The sequence below is a fragment of the Perissodus microlepis genome, chromosome 9 (genome assembly GCF_051167445.1).
Source record: "Perissodus microlepis isolate ML-2025 ecotype Zambia chromosome 9, ASM5116744v1, whole genome shotgun sequence".
Classification (NCBI taxonomy): Eukaryota; Metazoa; Chordata; class Actinopteri; order Cichliformes; family Cichlidae; genus Perissodus; species Perissodus microlepis.
In genome coordinates, this window is record NC_140469.1 from 26,056,557 (window position 1) to 26,082,607 (window position 26,051).

The 26,051-nt window shown below is 42.9% G+C and overlaps 1 protein-coding gene across 3 annotated transcripts in view; it reads right to left on the reverse strand.

Annotated features, from left to right (window-relative positions):
* Positions 1-26,051, reverse strand: part of drosha (drosha ribonuclease III) — a 139,998-nt gene that overhangs the window by 83,909 nt on the left and 30,038 nt on the right. For all 3 annotated transcript variants that reach the window (XM_084939788.1, XM_084939786.1, XM_084939787.1), the window contains 3 exons: positions 23,961-24,060; positions 19,539-19,646; positions 14,546-14,653 (listed from right to left, as the gene is read on the reverse strand). In XM_084939788.1, the coding sequence (XP_084795914.1) occupies positions 14,546-14,653; positions 19,539-19,646; positions 23,961-24,060 (316 nt within the window). The remainder of the gene's footprint in view (positions 1-14,545; positions 14,654-19,538; positions 19,647-23,960; positions 24,061-26,051) is intronic.

Here is a 26,051-nt window from a genome sequence, read left to right on the forward strand (position 1 = left end):
ATTAGTTGTACCACTTCTTAATGACGGCATCTTAGCTAACAACCCAAACTACCAGATTCAACTTGTATTTGGCTAAAAATACCTACCGGTGAGAGCGACATTGCTAGCTGGCAGTTTTAAAATGCAAGCGATGTTGAAATTTCCACATTCCGACACTTCAAATACTTCAGGAGCATCAGCACCACTGAAATAAACGGATACATCCGTAGACTTCAGACAGAACTCACAATGCGTTTTCTGGACTTTCAGGTTTATGGACCAATGTTTTCTTTTCTGATCAAACCAGAAAGCTTTAATGAGCAGCTGGGTTTGTCTCGCATTAAACTGCCTGGACACAGAGGACATTGAAATGCAGCTGATAGAACTGAAAAGCTCGACTCTGTGGGGGTCAAAGTTTGCAGAACTACGAACGCAGCTGGAATCCACAGCTGTGCGTGTTCATGGAGCTTGCATTTTCACCTGCTGGACATCACTACCTGACAAGTTTAACTGTCTTCAGAACACTGCAGAGGCCTTATTGACAGTATTTGGCTCTACATATCTGTGTGAGCAGATTTTCTCTGACATGAGTGTCCTCAGGCAGCCATCTGAATGCTGGACACTCGGAGACCTGTGTCTCTGAGTGGGAGACCAGAGATCACATTAACATGTGTATCCCCTGTATTAACAAACATGCCCTATTGGCCCAGTTTATTTTTCTTATCATTGTTGTGAGGAGACCATAAATAGCATTTGCATTTGCTGTTATGGAGTTCTTGTTATGAATAAAAAGTGTCTTTTTTGTTTCAAAATAGCTGCCATATTCGCTGTTAGCTGCCAACATCTGCGAACAAATATACAGTGGCTTGCAAAAGTATTCGGCCCCCTTGAACTTTTCCACATTTCGTCACATTACAGCCACAAACATGAATCAATTTTATTGGAATTCCACGTGAAAGACCAACACAAAGTGGTGCACACGTGAGAAGTGGAACGAAAATCATGAGTCCAAACATTTTTTACAAATAAATAACTGCAAAGTGGGGTGTGCGTAATTATTTGGTCTGAGTGCAGTCAGTTGCCCATAGACATTGCCTGATGAGTGCTAATGACTAAATAGAGTGCACCTGTGTGTAATCTAATGTCAGTACAAATACAGCTGCTCTGTGACGGCCTCAGAGGTTGTCTAAGAGAATATTGGGAGCAACAACACCATGAAGTCCAAAGAACACACCAGACAGGTCAGGGATAAAGTTATTGAGAAATTTAAAGCAGGCTTAGACTACAAAAAGATTTCCCAAGCCTTGAACATCCCACGGAGCACTGTTCAAGCGATCATTCAGAAATGGAAGGAGTATGGCACAACTGTAAACCTACCAAGACAAGGCCGTCCACCTAAACTCACAGGCCGAACAAGGAGAGCGCTGATCAGAAATGCAGCCAAGAGGCCCATGGTGACTCTGGACGAGCTGCAGAGATCTACAGCTCAGGTGGGGGAATCTGTCCATAGGACAACTATTAGTCGTGCACTGCACAAAGTTGGCCTTTATGGAAGAGTGGCAAGAAGAAAGTCATTGTTAACAGAAAACCATAAGAAGTCCCGTTTGCAGTTTGCCACAAGCCATGTGGGGGACACAGCAAACATGTGGAAGAAGCTGCTCTGGTCAGATGAGACCAAAATGGAACTTTTTGGCCAAAATGCAAAACGCTATGTGTGTCGGAAAACTAACACTGCACATCACTCTGAACACACCATCCCCACTGTCAAATATGGGGGTGGCAGCATCATGCTCTGGGGGTGCTTCTCTTCAGCAGGGACTGGGAAGCTGGTCAGAGTTGATGGGAAGATGGATGGAGCCAAATACAGGGCAATCTTGGAATAAAACCTCTTGGAGTCTGCAAAAGACTTGAGACTGGGGCGGAGGTTCACCTTCCAGCAGGACAACGACCCTAAACATAAAGCCAGGGCAACAGTGGAATGGTTTAAAACAAAACGTATCCATGTGTTAGAATGGCCCAGTCAAAGTCCAGATCTAAATCCAATCGAGAATCTGTGGCAAGATCTGAAAACTGCTGTTCACAAACGCTGTCCATCTAATCTGACTGAGCTGGAGCTGTTTTGCAAAGAAGAATGGGCAAAGATTTCAGTCTCTAGATGTGCAAAGCTGGTAGAGACAGACCCTGAAAGACTGGCAGCTGTAATTGCAGCAAAAGGTGGTTCTACAAAGTATTGACTCGGGTGGCTGAATAATTACACACACACAACAAAAAAAATGTTTGGAGTCATGTATGATTTCCGTTGCACTTCTCACGTGTACACCACTTTGTGTTGGTCTTTCACGTGGAATTCCAATAAAATTGATTCATGTTTGTGGCTGTAATGTGACAAAATGTGGAAAAGTTCAAGAGGGCAGAATACTTTTGCAAGCCACTGTAATTCTATAAAGTTGTTCTATATAGTGTGTAACTGTTCATATTGAGCGTTATTAAATTTATTGCTAATGCAATCATATGGCACATTGACTTCTGAGGAAATTTTAGATGGCACTCATCAGAAAGGTTGCCTACCCCTGGTTTATGAAGTAGGTGAGAAGTCTTGAACAAAGCTCAAAGAAGTCCAGTCAGTTTCACAAACTTCACAAATAGGTCAAGTTTTGTTTTTTGTTGTTTTTTTTAACTCATCCATTTGGATTTCAGGAGGACTTAAAGGTTAGGGAAATGGCCAATTTGACTCCCAGATGGACTGACCTTGGCAGATGCAGCCAGCAACTGTCTGCTAGGCCTCAACTCAGTTATCCCAAGTTAATGAACTATACCATTTGTATGCAGTTTGGAGCATTATATTTGAGCTGGTAAATAGTGTGGCTTGCGTTGTGGAACAGCCCATGTAAGAAGTTCTCCAAAGTTGTCAAATTTCTACTGTTAAGACCTCAATTGTTTTATATACACTCTGCCTGCTCAGGAGAAAGAAAGAAGCAGTATTCAAGAGCTACAATGTACAAACACTAACAAAAGCTGTCCTTTGGCATTCGTAAGTGCTTCTTGTGTCCTTCTTTGCTTTTTACTGTCTTATGTGTCTTTTCCACTTTGTTTGTAACCACAGATTTAAAAAGACAGACATCAAAGTCATAGATGAGATCAATTGCCATTCCTGTTTTAGGCTTCTACTCAAGTAGAATGATGTTTCCAGTTCATTGGAAATATGGATAAAATCCGACTGTATCCTAAAGGGCTCCCATTTATCTAGAAGACAATGAATCAAGTTAGTTCTAAATAAAATAAATAAATAATTGTTGTTTCCACAAAAAGAAAAAATTAAATTTCATTTATACAACATGAAATGAACAATTTCAATAAAGCTACTTTTGGTTTCTTCCTTATTCACAAGGTGCCGCCACAGCTCCACATGCTTGATTTGGCAGATTCTTTATGACAGCTAAAATCCAGGGGAATTTGTCTTCCCCAGAAAAGAAGCAGCTGGTTTTGGCCATCTATCACCTCTACTGGATGGCTGCAAATGCATGAAATCCAAACGGTGCACACCATAAAGTGGCCCGGGGTGCTGTGAAAACTATTGTACTGCAATCAAGAGTTCTCAAAATAATAAAACATTGAACTGTATCTGGACCATTTCTGTTAAAAAAAAAAAAAAACATAATGAAAATTGAGGAAGATTGTTCAACATTTCTGGGCTAGAGCTCCACAGGACTCCATTTATTCTAGACTCTCTTTAGTATTTATAAATTCTTTGCAGACAACAACGCAATACCACAAATACGCTTTTACAAAGGGCAAGTGCAGCGCACAGTGAGCAACAAAAGCCAAACTGACAGCATTTAGACATCAACAACATGACCAAAACCTCCCGAGGCCTGGTGTAAAATCTCCACAGAGTCTGATTTCCATTTACCATCCTGGACTTAGACTGCCTAATTGACTAATTACCAACTGTAACACCAGAAAAGCAGCCTAATAATGCTGGATGAAGGAGAAAGAGGGGAGGTAGCTCTACTTAGGTGAGCTGCTAAGAGAGAAAAAGGATTCCTCTTCTTTCTCACAGAGAAAGTTGTTTGCATGAAAATTAATGACTAAAACTTTCAAACCTGTAAAGAGAGCCAAAAGTGGGAATTTAAAGTAAAGCAACCCTGAAGGAAACGCATTAGTCGACATTCAGCTTTGTTTGAAAAAAGGACAAAAACCACTGTGCCTAGAAAGACTGCCGCAGCTGAACATCTCAAACTCGCTGAGGGAAGAAAAAGGAAAAAGATAGGGCTCAGTAGGATATGTCAAGCCTTTATCAATCTTACATTAGGAGAATGTTAATCTCAGACCAGAAAAAAAAAAAAAAAGAAGAGAAAGGAAAAAATAAAAAGACTCCAACTACTCTTTCCCCTGGGCTTGCTTTTCAAAATGCTTGTCTCCTTTCAGCCAACTTCAAATCAATTTCAAGCTCCAATGAGATATATATGTAAAACGTTAACAGAGAGGTTTCAATATTTATAGTTGCTCAAGAGGCCTTCAGCTTTGTAGCCCTGAACACAGAAATGACAAATTCAACAGCATCTGTTATTTTTTTTCTTCTCTGGTTAAGAGTAACAGCATTCTGAGGGAGGTGGGTAAAAAAAAAATCAGTTATTTGACATGACACAAACAGAAATCAAACAATTCTCAGCACCGCGTTGACACTTTGATGAGAAAAAAATAAAAATATAAGTAAAAACAACCCACCACGTCTACATCCAATCTCACCTCCCCCATTGTGTGAAGCCAAACACAAGTCAATGACTGCCTACTACACAGCCTGAACTACGGTGCTGGGCCCTCTAAAGAAAAAAAGTATGAAACAAAATACAAAATACACTGCAGATCCCTCACTGCTAAGAACAACAACCAACAGCAGTGATTCTGTGGACAGGATTGACGTCTGCAACTGTTCCTGTCAAGATAATGACTCCGTTAAGTATTGGAGTGATTTGGATTTAGCGATCGCTGCCTCGGCTGCTGCTCGACCGCCTTTGGCTAAACGGAAATAAACATCATCGCTCAGCTGAGAGCCGAGGACCTGACTGGAAAGGGTGCTGCTCGTGCACCCGCGTGCAGGGAAAACCGATGGGCCGATCTGCCTGCTTGGCAAACACAATGATGTAATTACTCTGTACAGCTTTATTTAAAATAGTGCATGGATAAAAACCAGGCTTTAAAGGTTAAAGAAAAAAACAGCGAAAAAAAGGGGTTGAGGATATAAAACAGAGTTACCATTACGTTGATGGATGTTCACGACACAAGTCAAAGCTTGAGCAAAGAGATTCTGTCCATCAGAAATCCTTGATACATAATCCAGTTTGTGGCGTTTTAAAGATTTGACAGCCATAACGAGGCAACAGCTTTGGTTGTATGCTTTGGATATTTGTGACGAATAAAAGAAGAGAATACTGGAGATCTGTTCTGAATGATGGCCGTTTAGCCACATGATGACAGCTTGGATTTCAGTTCTTTGAGAATATAACTGCGCTCGTTATCACGTCCTTCACATAATGAAACACTTAGTAAATCGCCTTTCATTCATTTCTTATGGAAATATTGGTGAGAACAGGTTAACTCGTGTGGAAATAATCTTTTAGGAGGCACAGATGAATATTATAAAATAGGCACATTTGTTATGGAAATATCAAGAAGCGAGAGGAACACATGTTTCATAGTTTTCCGTCCTCCTACACACAATCACATCAAACCATTCTCCATCCAGTGTTTCCCATCAGCGGCTGCTGAATGCTTCATGGAAAAGGTGTGCCTTCACTAACACTTAAAAACAGTCACACTTGACCCATGTCTAAGATCGCCAGGAAGATTATTTCGGAGTTATGGTGCAATGGCGGCAAAAAGGAAAGCTGCCCCTTCTTGTACAAGCTTCGGTTGTGGTGGGAGAGAAAGAGACGCAGACCTTAAGGATCATGAAGGAGAATATGGATGCAGCATATCTATCACTTATGCAGGTGCAAAGCCACTTGAGGCCTTAAACAAAAGCAGTGCCACCGTATACTGGATTCTGTGATGCCCAGGAATCACATCAGAGTCATGGGATTTTTGTCCCACTCAACAATGTGACTGAAGCATTCTGGGCTCATTGTAAATTAGACTTGACTAACTGCACTGCATCACAATACTGATATAGTCTTTTACCAACATGCCATGAAGGTTTAATCTATAAAGATTTTGTCTCTGAACAAGTTCGCTCACTAAGTAGAAGCTCATTAATTTCTAAAAAAGTAGGATCAGGCTTGAACAAACAGAGATGTTTGATTCGTTATTTTTGCAAGGGATTACAAAGACATAGACGCATGTTGAAACAGCTTAGGTTTTATTGATTTCTTTGATTTGGAAGCTCCCACGGACCCCGTGGCTCTTTGAGGACTTAGCCTTCAATTGGTGTTGTATTTAAATCTGTTTGTTAAGTAACTAATGTGTTTGATTCAATTAATTCCAATCTGGTTGTTGGTGTTACCCTCGTTTTCATCCTGCTGAGTGAGAACTCCAACGCTGGCATCTTCCTCGCCTCCATACAGCTGGCCAATCACAGAATGGAGTGGGAGTGAATATCGGATGGATTGTTAGAAAGGTACAGAAATGGTTCGATACAACCCTTCTCCAATTTAACCCCGGGCATGTGTGGGAGAAGGAGGTTTCCAGAGCGAGCCTTCCAACAAGCAGTTCTGATGAACCACAGCGGGGCACACCACATGGAGACTGCAAGAACTGTAAGAGATCCACTTGGGCTCCTTGTATTTTCTCAGACAACTTTATAAGAGGAGAGTGGACAATATTAGGCAAGTTTAAGAGTTAACAGTTCTTTCAGTCTCTTCACTAATACATAATGCAAACTATATCCTTTGCAAACCACCTTTGCACTGCAAGCGGTGCTCTCCATCACAGTGAATCGAAGAATGTAAACATCAGGCAGGCGCAGTAGTCTTCAAGATGAATCATTCGTACAATATATCTGTCTCGTGTTGTGGTAGTTGTATCAATCAGTCAAATCAGACAATAAACTAGAAATATAAAACTATAGCCTTAGGTACTGGTTCAGATTAAGCGGCTGAAAAATGAAGAAAACTGGCTATAGTTTTTCCCTCAAAGTGAGTCAATTGCAATCGACTCACGGTGTCTCAACGTACCCAGCTTCACAGCACAAATAAACACGTTTACAGCCAGTTAAAAAAAACAAAAAAAAAACCCAGAACAAAACAAAACAGATATTTTCTTACACAACAAGTCTGAGTGGGATGTATTTTAAATAACCCATTGACCTAGATAACTGAGTTAAGGGCGTGGTCACATTGATTGACAGGTGTCTTGACAAATGGAGCTGAAAGATATCTCTTAGGCCTCGTCCACTGCTCTGAGTAATTAAACTGGACCTCTTCCATGTGTGGGTGATTTTGATCCATTTCCAAGCATTTCTAAAGTTATTTGACTAATTTTATGGTTTGCTATTTGACACAAAGCATTTGAGTAGTGTGTGTTTTGCTTCTGGTGAGTGAAAATCTTGTATTTTACTAGCCTGTTGGTTAAATATACCTACATACCTACCTACATACATATATATGGATTGTCTGAGTAAAAATTTAGTTTGCCAAACTGGTATAGTCTGTCTAAAACATTTCAACCCCCTGAGCCACGGGGCGACTGTGGCTCAGGGGGTTGGGAAGCGTATCTGTAACCGGAAGGTCGCCGGTTCGATCCCCGGGCTCTCTGTCTGGTCGTTGTGTCCTTGGGCAAGACACTTCACCTACCGCCTACTGGTGATGGCCAGAGGGGCCGATGGCGCGATGTGGCAGCCTCGCTTCTGTCAGTCTGCCCCAGGGCAGCTGTGGCTACAACTGTAGCTGCCTCCACCAGTGTGTGAATGCGAGAGTGAATGAATAGTGGCATTGTAAAGCGCTTTGGGTGCCTTGAAAAGCGCTATATAAATCCAATCCATTATTATTATTTAAATTAATTCTTTAAAACAAAATAAAAATAAAATAACCCTAAAAATATTTATGCAGTCTTGAGATTCTTTTTCGGGCATTTCAACCATGAGAAACCCACAATCGTGTGACCTGAATAGCTCTCACAGCGATGGGTTGGGGCAATATCTTACAGAGGTTTCACACGTTGGGTCCAGGTATGTTAACGACCCATTCCTTTATGTCACACCTTGGCTTTTGACTGTGATGACTCGCGTGATTAACTGTGGGTCAACGACCATCAGGATTACCTTCAAATGGGCCAACCCCCAGTAGGGATTAAATACCCGTACCTTTTCACCAATTTGAAATGAAGACGTCTTAGATGAGAGGTGAAACATCTTTACAACCTGATAGAAGTCCAGCTGCTTTTTTTTTTAAGCACTCAAGACTACAATGTCTTAGATGACTGAAAACCTAAGCTTGAGTGTGAAATTCTAGTATGTATTTTATAACTTTGATTGCACTGAGCTAACCAAATCTGCTAGCTAGTTAGCTGAAAATGTAAGCACTCGGGACTTTCTAAAATGATCACACATTGGGCTCCAAAAGCAGCAAAAATGCTAAATTTTTACCTTCACAACAGTACTTCACAAAGAAATAGGTGATGTCAAGCTGACTACACCTATTCTCAAGCCTTAGCCAATAACAGCAATCAACCCTTTTAATTCCAATATTAAAAAACATCTGGCTCCAAACACCCAACCTGGCGGCCATATTGGATTGTCAGAATTCGGAAAGGTCTTGTATACAAGGGTCCAGTTCACGCTACATTTTAGCTACTGTTAACAGTTAGTTCCATATTGTAGTTCATGTGTACAGCAACCACAAAAGTCCTGGCAATAAATAAATACTGTATCATTCTAATATCCAGCATACAGTACATAGCACTACCAAAACTCAGGTATTCAACCTGAAACAAAAGAAAACATTTAAAGCATGTGAAACTGTATTCCCCAACTGAATCAAATGGACACCTCAATCACATGGATGGTAATGTGTTGCCATGAAAACAAATAAAATACCCCAGTACACAGAGTCACAGTCGTATTCACAGGGGCACACAAACAAAAGCATGCAATATCAGAGCCACGGCTGTGGACTTGTACAGTTAAATTATTGAGATGCTCTGTGATGCCTCTCATTCTGTCAGCATGGGTCAAAAGCGAGGAACGAGGATGAAGCAACAGGGGGCTGGGTGGGATTATGAGGGTCTGTTGGATGTGTGGATGCGGGAGCATGTGGCGACCATGAACACATGTCTCTCCAACCGTGCCCCGCCCCTCCTAAGTTTTAAATGTTAAATGTTTAACGGGGAGGCTCTCAGAAGAGGAACTTCAAAGGGCCCAAGCTCCACTGCAGTCGGGCGGGGGGGGAAGTGCAGTGCAGAGGCTCCCGCTCTCAGGCTGGGTTTTTGTCAGTTGCCTCATGCCGGGATCACATTGCCTTTCTCTACTGCATAAGCAGGTATGTTGCTGCACAGAGAATCAAAAGATGTTTCATGGTTTCACTGACTGAGTTTACTATGGTGAATGTACATCAGCAACATTTATTCTCCTTACAATTTGGATTTACAGATAAGCGTTCATTAAACATTATAGAGAATGAGCTGAAAACAAGCATCGATTGCACCCAGCTCTTCTCAGATGATAAGCCGCTTTCATCTCTTATGAAAAAAGGGAAATAAATTCTCATTCCTTTAACAGGAGTACAGCTCATTACTCTACATAGATAGAACAAGAAAAGCCATTCACAAATACATATTCTACTGCTCCAAACCCAGACAGACCACTGAAGTCTGGCTCCTCATTGGAGAAATGCTCACTATAGCCTTCAACATGAGGATTTAAAGACTGTAGGCAAGTATATATGATGACCTGTGAGTCAGTCTAGTCTATATTTAAAGATCCTGAAAAGCTTTTCCATGAAGCACTTCTGTTTTTGTTTCGGATTTGAAGTGTGAAATTTAATTAATATTTATAGTATTATCCCAGGGTTTTCTTCCCATGCTGGTGCTGTGCATAGAAATGAGCCTAATAAAGTGTGTTAAGTTGGTATAATTCTACATGTCAGGCTGGCTCAAGGACTTAAGGAGTGAAATAAATATGTAAAATTAATGAGATGAAATGCAGATAAAACAAAAATAACTAAATTAATAATAATAATCACTGTCAGCCCAAAAACTAGGAAGTGGCGATACATTTGTTGATCCATATGCAGTGCAACCACGTCATGCGCACACTTTTCTTGGTGCGAAAAGAACACAAACTCGCCAGTTTGAGATTATTTTTGTTTTATGCCACAAACCAAGCTTATAAACCCAAATGAAGCAGTCAGGTGAAGGACACCTTGCACCTCTACATGAAGAAACAGGTGAGGATGAACAGATGCTTTTAAATTATCACCTCCAATGTGTGGTAGCGTCAGTTCACGGTAGAACCGCTGAGGGGGTCATTTTGATCCCTTGGCTTTTTTAAAAATCATGTAACCACATCATCTCATATTTCACAACTTTTCCTAAAGTAGGTGGTTTAATTTAAGTTTTTAGAAAAATAATATGTGATGTGGGGGATAAAAAATAAAGAATTCATGACTACTTATACCTAGAACCACTGAGGACATCATCTTGACGCCACAGAAAATGATGTAAAACAACAGATGTGGTATTGCCTAGCAACACAAATTTTAATATGACGCCTGCTGTAACGTGAGACACAGCTAGATAGCTGTGATTGATAAATAAATACATAGGGCACTGTAATTAGGTAAAAGATGAATAATAACTGCAGGGCTGATGGGATGTTGGCCTGGGTCAGAGGAGGGAAAAGTGTGGCGTACCGGGCGGGTTGCTGGCTGTCAGGGCAGTGGGGGAATCGTAGCTGAACTGAACAGAGTGCTTAGAGTGTGGAGAACCAATCTGAGCAAATACAGAGTGAAATCCTGAGCAAATCAGCCAAATCTGATGGTTATAGGGCCTCAGGAGGAGAGCTGAGGGGCTAAAGTGCAGGCAGATTAGGATGGTCTGATAAACTTTAACATTTAACAGTTTCTTATTCTGTTTTAGTTGTTTGTTTCCAGGCAACGTGTTTTTTTCAGTATCTTTTTTAGGGCATCTAACTACGGAGCCCCGCAAGGGACATTGGAGAAAAAAAAATAAAGATGAACTTTTGCGAGATCTCGCAAAATAGGCCGCATCCTTCGCAGGTCGCATTTGAAGGCCGAGTCGGTGTATCCTTCGTGGCCCAACTGTTACGGCAGGGCCTCCTCCTGAAGGTGCTTGTGTGGCCGTGTCCTACAATCTCTTCTGCCTGAGGTGCCACCTTTCTCTTTTATACAGCTGACTCACATCAGTAATTAAAAGTATTTAAGCCCAGGGAAAGGTGAGCTCTGGGCCAGAGTGCCATGTGTTTTTGCCGTTTACAGCTAGTGAGCTGTGTGTCTGTGTTTGCAGCTAGTGAGCTGCTCTCTCTTTTTGACTTATGTTTTACTTTACTGACCAACGCTTGAGTTTTGTTTGTTTCCTTAAATGGTGATAGCGGCTTGTCCGTCTCTTTTAGTTGAATATTAATAGAAACTTTAATAAAAATCTTTAATTTAACCATTTTGCCTCTGTCTCCTTTTTCTGACCCGGACACATTTTGTTACTTCCCCCCCCTCATCGCCTAGACCCCTTTTAGGGGAACGTAACACCAACCTATCCCAGAATTCATAGCACGGCCCAGCCAACTATAGTTTCCAACAATGGCAGCAGCTACTTAGTTTTAATATTACTCTTTCTGCATCACAAAATAAACTTCTAACATATTTTCAGGCGTGAATGTAGCTGTGTAAAGTTCAAATATCTGCTCGGTTTATCAAGACATCACATATTTGCAAAAGTGCTCCGATGTTTTCGGAGACGTCTGTTACCCACCAGCTCGAAGCTGACCGGGAGGTCGAGGCCCACTAGAACTGCACTCCCGGCGCATCGTGCCTCTACCTCCCGGCACATCGTGCCTCGACCTCCCGGTCAGCTTCGAGCTGGCGGCCTCCGAAGGATGTGGCCTATTTTGCGAGATCTCACAAAGGTTCATCTTCATGTTTTCCCCTCCAATGTCCCTTGTGGGGCTCCGTATCTAACACCACTTCATCCAACATTCTTTTCGTAATTCTTCTACAATCATTAAATCGTTTAGATGTATAAGCTGCTGTTTTTTGTTTGTTTATTAGTGAATGCTACTATATATTTTAAGATCTAAATCACTTGTAAAAGTACTTATTCTGTAAAATATTTCACATATATTTATAAATGAACAACTCAGCTTCTGTAAGAAATTACCTGTTGGTCATTGCTCTTGTTGTAATGCAGGGTCAAAACAAGCAACAAGCAAAGCTGGTGCTTTGGCATGCATTACGCAAGACTGACCAAACAATCCACAACATTTTGTTAGTCGTACTGAGGAGAAGCTCTGGCAGTCTGTGTGTACACCCTGCACTGCAGCTGAATCACAGACAGTGTTAAAGATGGATGGACTGTGGCTTCTGGGTCTGAAAAGTGAAGCCAATGCACAAGAAATGCCTTAAACCTGTATTTTTTTTTCCATGGCCACCAAGGGATGAAAATTTTTCAGGTTGTATAGAAGTTTATGAGAAAACAGCACTCGGCTCCTTTGCTCTGTGACCTCAGTAAAAACGTAGCTGCTGGGTTTTTTGATTGCAGTGACCAGTCTCAGGTTATATTGATGATAATAACAACTGGCCACCCTGGATAATGGAGGATTATCCAGGGTATGCTGACTGAGTGCAGTTTCATAGCCAGATCTTCTCTTTTGCTCATCACATGGTTTAAAAAAAACAAAAAAAAAAACCAAGACGTCAAGTCCAAAAAATGCTCAACTGTGCCCCGGCTGTGTCCATCTGTTATACCGTCTATGAGCTTAACATGTGCAAGGTAATCATTTAATGAGATATTGTCAAATTAGCTAAACCTAATGACAAAAACTATGTCAAATAAAAAGCTGTCCCTCGAAAAAAACAACAACAACTTGCAATGGATTTGACCAGTTCGCTTCCTTGTGTGTTAGTGTTTGTTCCATTCTCCTTGAAACAAACAATATGGTAGCCACTGTGCCAAAACTTTTATACCTATGCGTTCGACACAACTAAAGATAAATTATATTCAAAGCACACAAACCTTCTATCAAAGTACAATTCATTTGTAACGCAATCAAAGGGTGGGAGCTGATTCTGCTCATGTTAAATGAGCGGACTGTCACAGGAAAACATTTATCTCATTAAATGTGATCATCCCATCCGAGTGGAGGCAAATGAGAAGTGACGGCGGATCTGAAACCCGCTCTGACTCGGAGCGGGGCTGTTTGAGCAGGCACCGCTGCACTCCTGCAGCCGTTCTGTCTGAATCTATCTGGGCGCAGAGTGTGTGTGAGTGCTGTGGGACATTAGGCGCTGCTGTGTGTGTGCTGTAGATGAGGAAAGTGTTTTAAGCCCAGCAATGATGGCTCCCTACTTGGGTCATTTCAGTCCCAGTAGTGGTGAACTGCTGACAGCCCTGGCTTTGTCCACACACAGATACACAGCAATGCCACGGTATTACCACCTCAATGGCAAGAATTGCAATGCAGGCAGGCAACAGGCGCTGCAGAAGCCTGTAGTGCGCGCTGCCTGTGAGCTGTTATGTATAAATGATTGTTTTTCTTTCTGTGCATCTTCTACGGGAGATGAAGGAGTTGAAGGAGAAATGGGGAGGGACAGATCAATTAACATCTCCCTAGAGAGACCAACCATTGAAGCTCAAATGGACATCTTCACGATGAAAGAGGCCGCAGCTTGTCAGCTACCGGCTGGCCTCGCAAGCCAGTGTTTCCTTTTTAGCGCTTGTAATGACAGGTCGTCATTATGCAAACGACAAAAAGGCCAATCATTGATCGATATGTGCAAAAACCACACACAAATGCTCTCAGACCACTGAGCAGTCTGGCACACAGACACACAGAGCCCTGAGCGAATCTTAATGCATCCTTCCCCTTTTTAACTATGTATAGGCTACAACACATTGATTTCTAATGTATCAGGTTATGACAGCTCTTCAATATTGCTGGAGGCAGCCGTGGAGCTCACTCTGAGAGCACACAGCTTGAGGCTGTGGACCTGACAGGGGAGAGCTGGCATTACGGAGGAGGCTGTCGTTGTCCTGACTACTGTCACTGCAACTCACAGCAGACCTGGGCTGCTCACTGCAGAGATATGACTCAGGCCAGTGTGTGTGTTACCTTAGCTGACTCCTGAGCCCCTGTTTCCACCTGAACTATCCCTGCAGAGGTGGATTGGGCACAGTAATGAGGGGAAACGCTGCCTCCCTGGATCTCTGTGCATAACAAGCTCCTGCACAGAATGTTTACTTTTTTATCGGCCTATCTAACCTGTAGACTGTGCACCGCCTGAAAGCACTGCACGGAGTCGCCTAATGTTATCTATCTTGTTAGTTATCATCTATGCCAGCCTTTAAGTAAGCTTGGGACAGGCCTTCACAGTCACATCAAACCGTCATGACAGATTCTTACCTGAAGGAGGCAGCGCTCCTTGAAGACATAGGCGATGAGCTTATCCAGATGCATGAGACACTGGTGGTAGCGGATATGATGGGTGAGAACGGGGAGCATCATGGCGTGCTGTGGAGGACAGAGAGAATTGACAAGCAGGGTAAGAAAGGAAGACAGGAGAGGAAGAAAAAAATAGAAAATCTCAAGTAACAGGAAGAGGCAGAGAACAAGGATCATGGCGTATATGAAAGAAAAGTGAAGGGAGCGTGTTTTGAGAGCAAGTGTGATGAAGAGATTGGGAGAAAGAATGGGAGAGGGTTGATGGAGGGAACGGGGAGGGAGAAATCAATCAGCCAGTCATTATTTATTAAGTGGTGCTCTGCAACAGAGAGAAGAAATAATCAAAAACCCAATTGCTGCAGAGCGAGAGGGAATGACAGAGATGGGGGAAATTCACATTTGGACAGGACAGTCAAAATCGAAGCCCATTCTGACATGTTGACACACTTACATTGGAACAAACGCTGACAGCCCCCGCTGACCCTCACATATGAAAAGAAAAAAGTTTGAGTGCAACAAAGTAAAAGAAAAGTCAAGGGCAGGGCAGGGTTGGAGGATGAGCTGCGAGTGAGGGGAATGTGACAAGAAAAGTGGGAGTTAAAGCGAAACAGTCGGTGGTCGGATACGGAGCTCGGCAGTCTGCAGAGCCAATCTGCGGAATCATTAGCCGAGGCTTATCAAGTCTTCCCCTCGGAGTGACTGAGAAACTGTAACAAAGGCTGGTGTACACACATTAACCCCGTGCCACCACATGAGAGAGGAAGGAGCCGTGCATGTTTTAATTAGTGCTACTGGGGAGGGTGAGCCCGAGGCCCGGCGGCTACAAGCGGTGCTGCCACGTAGCCCTGGGGCCATCACAGGGGCCGTGGTGACACAGTCCCCGGGCCTTGTTAAGCAGCCAATTAAACAAAGCCGGGGCCCGGTCATGTCTGCTGCTCCTGACCTGTTCTTACGACTGCCTGAGTGACTGAGTATGTCTCTGTGTTCACAAAGGCAGGGTGGGGGCTTGTTAGAGAGTTGATACGCCACTAATTAAAAGGTGAGAAATTCCTAATTTACTGTCACGGGTGACGTTTGGGTATTTTGGACACCTTCCAACCAGGCTAGCAGCCTGAATTCACTTTTTCTTTGATTTAAGTATTACAAGCACGACTCCACACCAAGGCTTTACTCTGGGAAGCCAGTCAGGTTTATTAACTGCCACCCAAGCATATTTGGCACCTCATTTTAGCGATAAAAAAAATTATATAACTATGTGTTGGAGAGATTTATACCACCCATTATCGATTTACAAAAGGATAACTCCATGCTAGACATGCTCTTTTCCAGCTTTTGTTTCTACTTTAGCGTCTTGGACTACAGCTCTCGCTTTTGTGATCTGCTGTTTGCTCAATCCAACCAGAATCTACGGTGGGTGGAGAACTGCAGATCTGAAGGACTACCATCAGAAGCTACAGTGCAAGACGGCAGAGCTGGAGCTGGTTGGGTGGAGACTAACCCAGCTTTCACAGTGCACGAGCCTAGGTAGACCCTGGAAGAGTCGCCATCACGGGACTAACACAGAGTCAGCAACCCTATCATGCATCTCTTTGGACTGTGTGAGGAAGCCAGAGCACCCACTCAAGGGCTAAATTCAAACCCAGTACATTTTGGCTTTTCTCTGATGGATGCATCACGACTAATTTGCGTTTCACTGTCTTGCCCAAGGCGCTTCAACATGTGGTCTGGAGGAGCTGAGTAACCAACTAGTCTTCTGATTAGCAGATGACCCCCTCTACCTCCTGAATCACAGCCGGTAGAGCTACTTAATTAATCATTAAATAACAATTTTGTTAAATTAACAGCAACTTGGCTAGTGAGGCAGAAAGCAGAGAGAATACATTGAGAATCATAAATTGATCTGAACAGCGTGTCTTGGCATGTACAGGGAGAACACTGCAGCCGGCATTTGAACCGGGACTGCTGTGAGGCGACAGCGCTAACCGCTGTCTAACCACCTATGCTTCCTGCTTCTTTTCGTTGATAGGCTCATTTATTTTGATGCACATTGAGCCATGTGTGATGTGAGTGAAAGGCCTCTGGTTTACAGTGCTTCCACAGATTTTATTAGGCTGTATATATTGTGCAACGTAAACTACTGCAGAAATTCACCTTTGCAGGCGAGCTTTATTACCTACCCCTAACACAGCTGATACAGTTGTATTTCTCCATGCTTTGCCTTAGTTATATAATTTATAAGTAGGTGGATTAATATATATATACTAAGTAATTGCTGCAGAAAACATAGACCCACCCACACTTATTTTCTCCACTGTAGAAAAAGAAAAACAGACTTCCCTTTTAAATGTTTTTGACTGTCGGACTGAACATAAATGTGATCAGGGAGCCAAAAAGAACAGAAAACAAGAGAGTGAGAAAAAAGGCAGTGAATAAAAAAAAAAAAAAAAATGAACATAAAATAAAATTGTGATGAATAAATAAGTCCCATCTCTGCCCCCGATGTGCAGCCCGGTCCTTGACAGAGCCTTTCAAGTGAAACAACCTTGGTGTTGCCGAACGATGTTTGTAACAAGGGGGTTGATTTTGCTCCGGAAAAAAAAAAGACGAAGTCTGCTTTTAAAATCGAGAAACTATGGGTCAGTTTTGCAGCTATCTATTGTCTGTGTCACATGTTGTGTAGACTGTACCGCTGCAGTTCGGACTGAAATTATTCATGAAGCAATTAGTCGTAGCGGTACAGCTTGAAGCAAATATAATTGGACAGCAATTATGGATCGGATTCTTCTTTGCTAGACCTTGCTGTAAGAGAGGTCTGGCTTGCACGGCTAGAACATTCTGTCATTCCTCTCCAAATGTGAGCAGCAGCATCAGCTGTAGGATACCTTCACCGCATTACATTGATAGTGGGTGTGCCGAGAGAATAATACGTGCTACGCTGATGCCAATTATCTTATCAGTAAGAAGTGTAAGACAAAAAAGATCCTAGAATAGACAATAAATAAAAAATGTACTCAAACAGACTTAGCTATATCATTACACTGACTATCAATGTAGTGCATGAGCACGACAAGCGCTCTGTTTCAGTGGGCACAGCGCGCTGCTTACACATTCAGGGTTATGGTTCAAGTCTCATTAGTTCTGCCCGTTCGAAATCGCGTGCACACATCGAAGTGCAAGTTGAACATGCTGCTCCACTTCCTAGAAAATGAGCTACCGTTAAGATAAAAATAAGAATCCCTCCTAAATATATTTTTGCTGCTGAAAGTGCATGAAATGCTGAGTGACAGTCAAGTGGCATATAAATAAGCTGTCCAGTCGGAGTCGTTACTTAATGAAAGGTATGGCTACCGCTGCGGCTCTGTGGGAGTACGCTTTGCCTACACAGATTTTGACACTTGAATGGAGAAGTGACGCAATGTGTGGAAAGAAGAGAAGACAAGTGTCGGGCTGTGGCTGTGCAGTGGACGTGTCCGTCTGAGTGGAGCCACTGCAATATGTGCATGTGTCCAACTTCTAGCGACTATGTTTGCTTTTTGGTTTTAAATACAAATTCAGCTTTATTTATACACAGCCAATGCACAACAGCAGCTGCTTTAAGTGGCTTCACGTTGCAGGGTAAATAACAAGGAGTCGGCGACAGTGAGAAGGAAGAACTCCCTTTTAACAGGAAGAGACCTCGTGTTTAACTAAACTCAGGGAGGGGCAGCCACCTGCCACGAGCATACAAAGCGAACATTTCACTTTGTACCCTGAAACTATTGTACTTACATCGTTAACAGATATAACGTAGACAAGATTTAGACAAACGTTAGCTAAACTCAGAAGGTGGCACTAAAAAACATGTAATTACAGAGGAAAACAGTCCATAGAGACGAAAACAATGCAAAGTAGAATCCCACAAGTGCCTGCTACAAAAAAATGATTTGGGTCCACTCTAACCTGTACCATGTAGTGTCACAGATCTATTTGCCATTTCTGATCATGTTAATCCGATTATTTGACAGATCGTATGACTTGGTGTGTGGTTAGTTGTACTAAGAAACCATCCAAGAAGGATGCACACCAGTTTTGATGGATAAATGTTGAGTATTTCCTTTGCATATTAACTGAAGCTAGTGCCAGTAGCTGTATCTGTACAGTCTGTGAATGCACCTTGCTAACCAACCCTAATAGTATTAACTGATAACTTCGCAGTTCTCCTTCTCTTCTAGGTCTAAGTACAGTCATTAATACGTTTTTGCCTATAAACCCGTCCTCCCTGCTATTAAAGCTGTCTATAGTACAGTCAAAACTCCAAGAATACTAAAGCATTATTGTCTATTTAATTTGACAATTATGGGTAGGATTTAGCTTTTCTGTGTCAGTCAGCAACAAGTGTTATAAGTAGCTGTGGTTTGATTCCTGGTTCCACCAGTCTGCAGATCCTTGGGCAACAAACCGAATCTCAAATGGACCCTGATGCATCCATCAGTGTGTGAGTGTGCATTTATATTTGATAGGTACAAAGTGTTTAAAGGCACAGAATAAAGCGCTGTATGGGTGATTGGGGCTTCCAGTAAAAGGGATTTTAATGCTTGAGAAAAGCGCTATATAAATACCAGTCCACTTACAAAGTTGATTCTTTCATTCTTGAACGAAAATGCTCCACACTCTGTGCTTTCAGCTTCTTGAATTTGGGGATTTTTTGCTTTTTGAATTTAAGGAAAATGTTTGTTTTTTTCTCTTTACTATAGAATTTTTTAAAAAATATATATATAAATCTTTGTTTTAAAAGATTGTTTATTCTTGTTTCTCTCTCTGGAGTGCATTAAAGGATGTTTTGAATCCCTTTACTTTTAAAAGCACCAGGGCGTTATGCTTCATTGTTATGCAACTGTGAAACAATGTGTACATTCGTGTATTTGATCCATGGAATCTACGCTGTATATGCATGCATACAATTGAGTGGTGTTACCTGACAGACGTCAGAGCGGATGCCAGTCTTCCAGAAGCCCTGACTGCTGAGCTCCACTGTGACCTCTCGGCGCATCGTGTTCTTCTGACGGATCTTCTGAAGAGCTTCCTGTCAAACAACCAGCCAGTCAATTATTGATCCACTGGAGCACAGCCTACGGGGACAGCTCCCATCCTCAAAACCTCACCCCACCCTCGCTCCCTCCCTTCTTTGACTCTTGCTTTTCCAACAGATAGGCTAGCACATGCAATAATCTGAAACCTCCATGGCAGGATACACATATAGCATAGCAGCAGACAGCAGCAAGAGGAGAAGTGACAGCTTTGCTGGTTCTAGCTAATTGAGGCGCTGCCATAGGTCAGCATGGCTGTGGGGAGTGGTGGTTGTGGTGCTCCTGGGTGTAAGAAAGCTGATGATGAGGCTTCAGTCGCTGCAACCAAGAGCTGAGGCACCTGCCTGCCCATTAGGCCCACCACACCAGAGCCTAGAGGTACCTCCATCAGCAACACCAGGAATCATTACAGACACACAAACAGACAAACATGTCAGCCCTACAGCAGATTCAGCAGAGTAAAGGGAGAGTTTGAGTCTGAGATAAGAGGTCCTACAAATAACAACCAAGATGGAAGATGTATTGACAGACAGCACCTCCTAAATGTGCGTGCGCATGCATGTGTTTCATTCAGCGGAGACGCTATCGACTCTGTCTGAGTTAGCCGTGATCTGCCTAAAATGGAACGCCAGGAATTTTTGACTCGCAGAGGAAATAAGAACAACAAAGGCATGAATAAATAATGCCATCCTACTTTGAACTGTGCATCAAAGTGAACACCGTCACCCACGCGCACAAGTGCATGTGCAACCACACACACACACACACTTTCCATGGACAGCCAACCACTGTATATGGAAAGCAGTAATCACAGAGAAGTGCGAATGATATGTAAATGCTTCAGTTTTGCAGGACGAAAATTTGAGCGAGAAGCACAAAAAGTAAATAAAAGTAAATAATTAACCAGTGTGGGAAGGAGATGAGACATAACTTTCTGCTGGTCAAAGAGACGAGTCATGGCACATTTGACTTTTATCATCATACTCTTCTGCTGTGAAGAGTGTTTGTGTTTTTGGAGCAGGCTGAGGTCAAACACCAAAGACACTGTCTGAAATTCAATGACTGTGGAAGGCAAGTGCACATCCGTAGCTTGTGTGCACCATTTACTTCAGCTTTTGCCGGTTCATTTAGGGCCCTGTAGCTTATTCCTACCATATTGTTTCCAGTACAAGATTAAAGCTTTTGCAATTTTAGGTCATCCAGCATATGATTTGCTAGAGCTGATGCCCTAATTTCCATAAGATGTGCAGGAAATGCTGATAATGAATACCAGTGATTCTTTATTAAACTTTGCTGTGCTACCTTCTTTAGTCCAGACCACTACAGTAATTACCCCACATTTATGGTCAGAAGCCAGACGGGGGGGGGGGGGGGGGGGAAGGAAGACTGCCCAATACAGAACAGAGCACAACAGATACTATTGAGTCAAAAATAACATGACTAGCAGTAGCAAAGGTTAAGGGTGGGTTGCAAGCTGGTTTGCAGAGACATCATAATGCTATGGTAATGAGATCAGCTGATGTGCCACCATCACAGGCTGAATTTTGTAGTCTAACCTAATGTTACGTTCGATGATTGGTGCCTGTTCTTCTGGGTAAAATCTCTGTTTCTACAGAGGTTCAATGTACTTAACCCATAATCCAAATAATCCAAACAAGATATAATCTAAAGGGTGATTTACTGTCTGAAACTGTGTGTTTAGAGCAGTCTGATGCCTGAGCTTTTGGCTCACAGGGATTACTTTGACATGCACTGACCTCTTTATTTGAAACCTCAGTCATGTTTAATTTTAGCATCCACCAATGTAGCAATATATATATGAATGACAGAAAATAAGGCAAAAACATAGCAGGTCCATTTTAAAGAACCAAAACAATAAAGTAAAGAGAGCCGCAGTCTGAAAACTGGGTAGAGACATCCTTAAGAGCACATCCCTGTCGATGCTGAAACGTACTGAGGAAAGAGAGCGTTAAGTTCTTGTGTGGCCGAGCTGAAGCTCAGACTCGAAACCAACAGAAAAATCTGTGGAGTGAGTTTAAGATAGCTTTGTGAAGATGCTGCAAAAGAAGAATCGGAGCAAATCCCCAAATCCACATACGCTGAGCTGATAGAGAAGACTCGAAGCTGAATCCACTGTCAAAGCACTGACTCGGGGCTGAATACTTATTCAAATTAGAGATATGAGATAATAAAGTAGCACAGTTCTGTATTTCATTTTCTTTCATTTCTAATACAGAGACAAATAACATCTTATAACACACTTCACCTATTCGCTCTATGTTGGGAACAATTTTAACCAAAAACTTTATTTATATTGCAAACAATCACTGCAAAAAAACATGACAGCGTTGTTGTGTGAATGGTTTTGAGGACCAGTCAGTGGTTTGGCTAAGGGGATGCCACAAAGGCCATCTGGGCAACACAGTCAGCCTGCATGTCTGACACACACACACACACACACACACACACACACCTCTCTGTGCTCTCAGCATGAGATGCAGAGGGGGCGCAGAGGCGTGAGCCTGGGTGTGTAGGCCAGTTTTTGCCACACCTCTGCTCTCCCCGGAGCTCTGCGGACTTCAGAGGGAATGCGGAAGTATCAAAGGTCCCGTCTGAGGCGCACAACACTGCTGCGAACACCTCTGACAGGGTGCTTCTTAAAATGCCTATCAGATGAGCAGACATTTAGTCTGTCAGTGAACGACCATTTACAGAGGAAGCTTCAGTGTTCCCTCGGGCATTAAGTAAATAGCGGTGCCACACTGCCACTGCAGTGAGGAGACACTGACATGGCTAATGCTGCTGGAGGAGCATGATGGATCCAGTGTTTGGGTTCACTAATTGCTCCAGTGCAGGTTGACAGTGGGATTGTCAGGGCCTGTTAGCCGGGGAGCTTTGCCGAGCTACCTGGGAAACGAGCTAATTGAGCTCCGAGTTCTCGCTCATTATTGGTCCAGAGTGTATCAAACAGTCCAAAGGAGGAGGCTGGATCCGCAGCACACTCAAAGAATTAGAGGAGAAGCTGTGTCTGCTGTAGAGAAGTTGCAGGAAGGATGCAGTGCGGCAAGGTGCTTGTTCTCGGCTTGCCCAGGCCCCACACACTCTCACACAGCACCACCACCCCATGAATCCCCGTGGCTACACGGTTATTACTTCACTAAACCTAAACCTTTTCCACTCCTGCTCCCAGGTGGAGGTTTGACCTTCACAGTCAACTCGAGAGCGCAGTTACAGGCGTTTTATTCTGAGCAGTAAAAATCAACTAAATTATGCATTAAAGGGTGGCGTCGCATTTTTCACATCTGTCATAAAACAATATTCAAGTGCACCGATAATACCTCGACTCGTGAGACTCAGACTGCAGAAAAGTTGAATTTTAGCCCAGAACACAGGAAGTGCATTAGGATGGGACGCTTTAATGGTCTGTATGCACAGAAGGCATGCTAGAGCCCAGGTGATCTGGTCACCTGACTGAATTAAATAAAACAAATGTGAGTCGTCAAAATAAAGACAAAGGAGTTAAAACAGATAAAGTGGACGAGAAGGTGCGAAGAGTGAGAAAGGTAGTAATATAGTGCAAACTTTTAATGTTTTAATGTTGCTCTGTTCTTCAGTGCACCATCGTTCAACAGTGCAAAACTTTAGCAACATAAGAAAAAATATCAGAAACTGTGAAAAAGGTTGAAATGGCCAAAATAATAGTTTAACAATAAAAAATGACTAAATATCCTCGCGTTGGCTGGACTATTGGACTGTTTAATCAGCGGTAAAGTTACGCTTTAAGTAAAAGCAACCACTTTAAGCCTGATATTCACACACACAAAAAAAATAACATAATTTGAAAAACTCCAGGTATTAATGTGTAGAAAATTACCTCTGCTGCAAAAAAGCATTAAATGCAACAAAGTGTGGCTACGTTTTCTTAACAACAACAACAAAAAAAAAAACTAACAAAAAGAATCAAATATTGCTGCCTTTGTAAGTTTTGAACATCTCACTTTTGTTGAGTGAAATAGCATCTTTGTTACCGCAATAACGGCGAGTACTGGCAGGGAGTTTCCGATAAGCAGCTTTTGAATCAGTGCGCACAGCAGGAATAATAGCAATGGTAATAGTTTTGTTTTTGTAATTAATATCTGTGAATCTCTTACTTCTGCAGAGAGAGTAAGAGCGCCAGTGTTGCAGCAGCACCTTTCATATCTCCAGGACACGCGCTTCCACTGAAAGTGCGTTCTACTGATAAATTATGAGTGTGAGAAAAGAAACAAAAAAAATACATATCAAAGGCGCTTTTGTTTTCTTTCACCCACCTCTCTCTGTGTCATCTTCTGCTTGTCGATCTGCCTGACCTTGGGGCTGTTGGCCAGCAGGTGGCGTAGTTTCACGTAGCTCTTCCACAGCTTCTGATACCTGCGGACGGTAAATAAGGAGGTGACATGCTGACAAGTCCACCCTCTCTCTTTCTCTCTCTGTTTCCATCCTTTGCAACAACACATCAATATTTCATTTGAAGCTTGCCTGATATCAAACATAATTTAACAGCAGCCAGCAGCCTCTGTTGCATCAGCTGCTTGTGTGTGAGGGGCAGTGGACACAGAAGAGTCAGTGTTTCAGATGTCTACTGTTTGAGCTGTGGGCAGAAGTTCTCACACACACACACAGAGAGATACTCACTCACAATTTTCAGTTCACGTCGTAAAAAAAGAACGAAAAAAAAAAAGGGAACAGACGTGACACTGGCTCGCAACCTCATTCTCATTTTCTATAAAACTCCATTGTCTTTCCTCTCATTTGCATCTGAAAAGAGGCACGGAGTTATCGGCAAGGTGACATGTAGCCATGATACCAACCACCTCCCCCCTCTCTCTCCCGCTTTCTCTCTCCCTCTCTTTTCAATCAGACCCCCTGATTGATGCACCAAGGGCCGGGTGTGACCGTTCTGCTCCCATTCAGGAGACTTTCTCCTCATTTACCCAGAGTTATTCAATTATGATTGGTGGGATGGAGGGGCTTGGGGGACAGGATGGCGCGCTGACAGGGAGAGTGGCATAAAATGACAGAAGGAGTGAGGGAGAGAGAGGAGGAAGGAAGGAAGGGTGGAGGATGAGGAGGGAGATGGTGGTGATGGGGTGGGGGGTATACTGTGGAACAGAAGAATTATAGAGCTTTAATAGCGGGGACTTCATTAGAGACTGAGACGAGGGAATGAGGCGGCTTTACCGCCCCGATTATCAGCTCACCAGCACCTCCGCACAGAAGCCCCGCTCGGACGAGAGACGGAGAGGAAGAAAGGGAGAGCGAGACGGAGAGAGAGAGAGAGTCTATCCAGCCTGGGAGGCCCCCTCGTCCCCAATCCGCTCCAATGACCTTTCCACAGATCTGCTGTGTGCTCTCAGGGTAGCGCTGCCACGGCTCTCGCCATTCCCTGCACATGCTTTCATTAGCATATGCTGCCTCTTTCTTTCTCTTCAACCGCCCCCTCCCCTTCCTCCCCCATCTCCAGCCCTTTTCAAATGTAGACCACTGCTGGCTTCATCTATCTGTTACAGTAATGGCGCTTTGGCATTCAAACACAGCTTTCTGGCTTCAAAATTCCACAGTGGAATTTTAAGAACAGTGTGGAAAGATCTGGGAAGTGCGGTGCAAAAGGTGTTCCAAAGCAGCAGTGAAAAGTGACTTTTATGTTTACATTGCTCTTTCATATACCCACTACAATGATGAAATACAGTACTTGTAATACTGGCCTAACACCACTGTCTCTGTATCTGGGTGCTGCATGGTGGAGCAGCTGTCCACACCCCTTTTACGAAGGCCCAGAGTGGGACGACTGTCTCTTCTGGTTTGTAAATACGCTCCAGAGCGCTTTAAGGTGCAGATAAGACACAATGATAGGGACGCATTGATCAGATATTAGTCCGATCCTTACTCAATAAACCATCCACACAAACTGATCCATTTAACTGTGTTTGCCTCTTTGTTTGCAGGACTGCAGCAGCTAGTAGGAGCGCTATAGTAGGAGGAAGTTAGCAGCAAAGCAGCAGCAGTTTGGAGGGATTTTACACCTGATACACAAACACATTTATTTATACATTTTGTTTTGTTTTTTTTAACTGTTTTCAAGGAGTTTGACATGACTGAAAAGCTGAGATAAGACAAAGCTTTATTCAGTCAGAAAGACTTAGGGTAGAATAGGATAGAAGCTAGAGGGCTAAGGGTGCACAGATGATTGTAAACAGTTTTTAAGTTTATTATTTTACTTCACATGCTGACATTCGTGTGTGTGTGTGTGTGTGTGTGTGTGTGTGGGGTGATGGAGAAAAAAGAGAAACCAGCATGACTACAGCTTACAGCTGGATGCAGTAGCTTTATGATTCTCTTCTCTCGATCTTGTGAAACGCGCT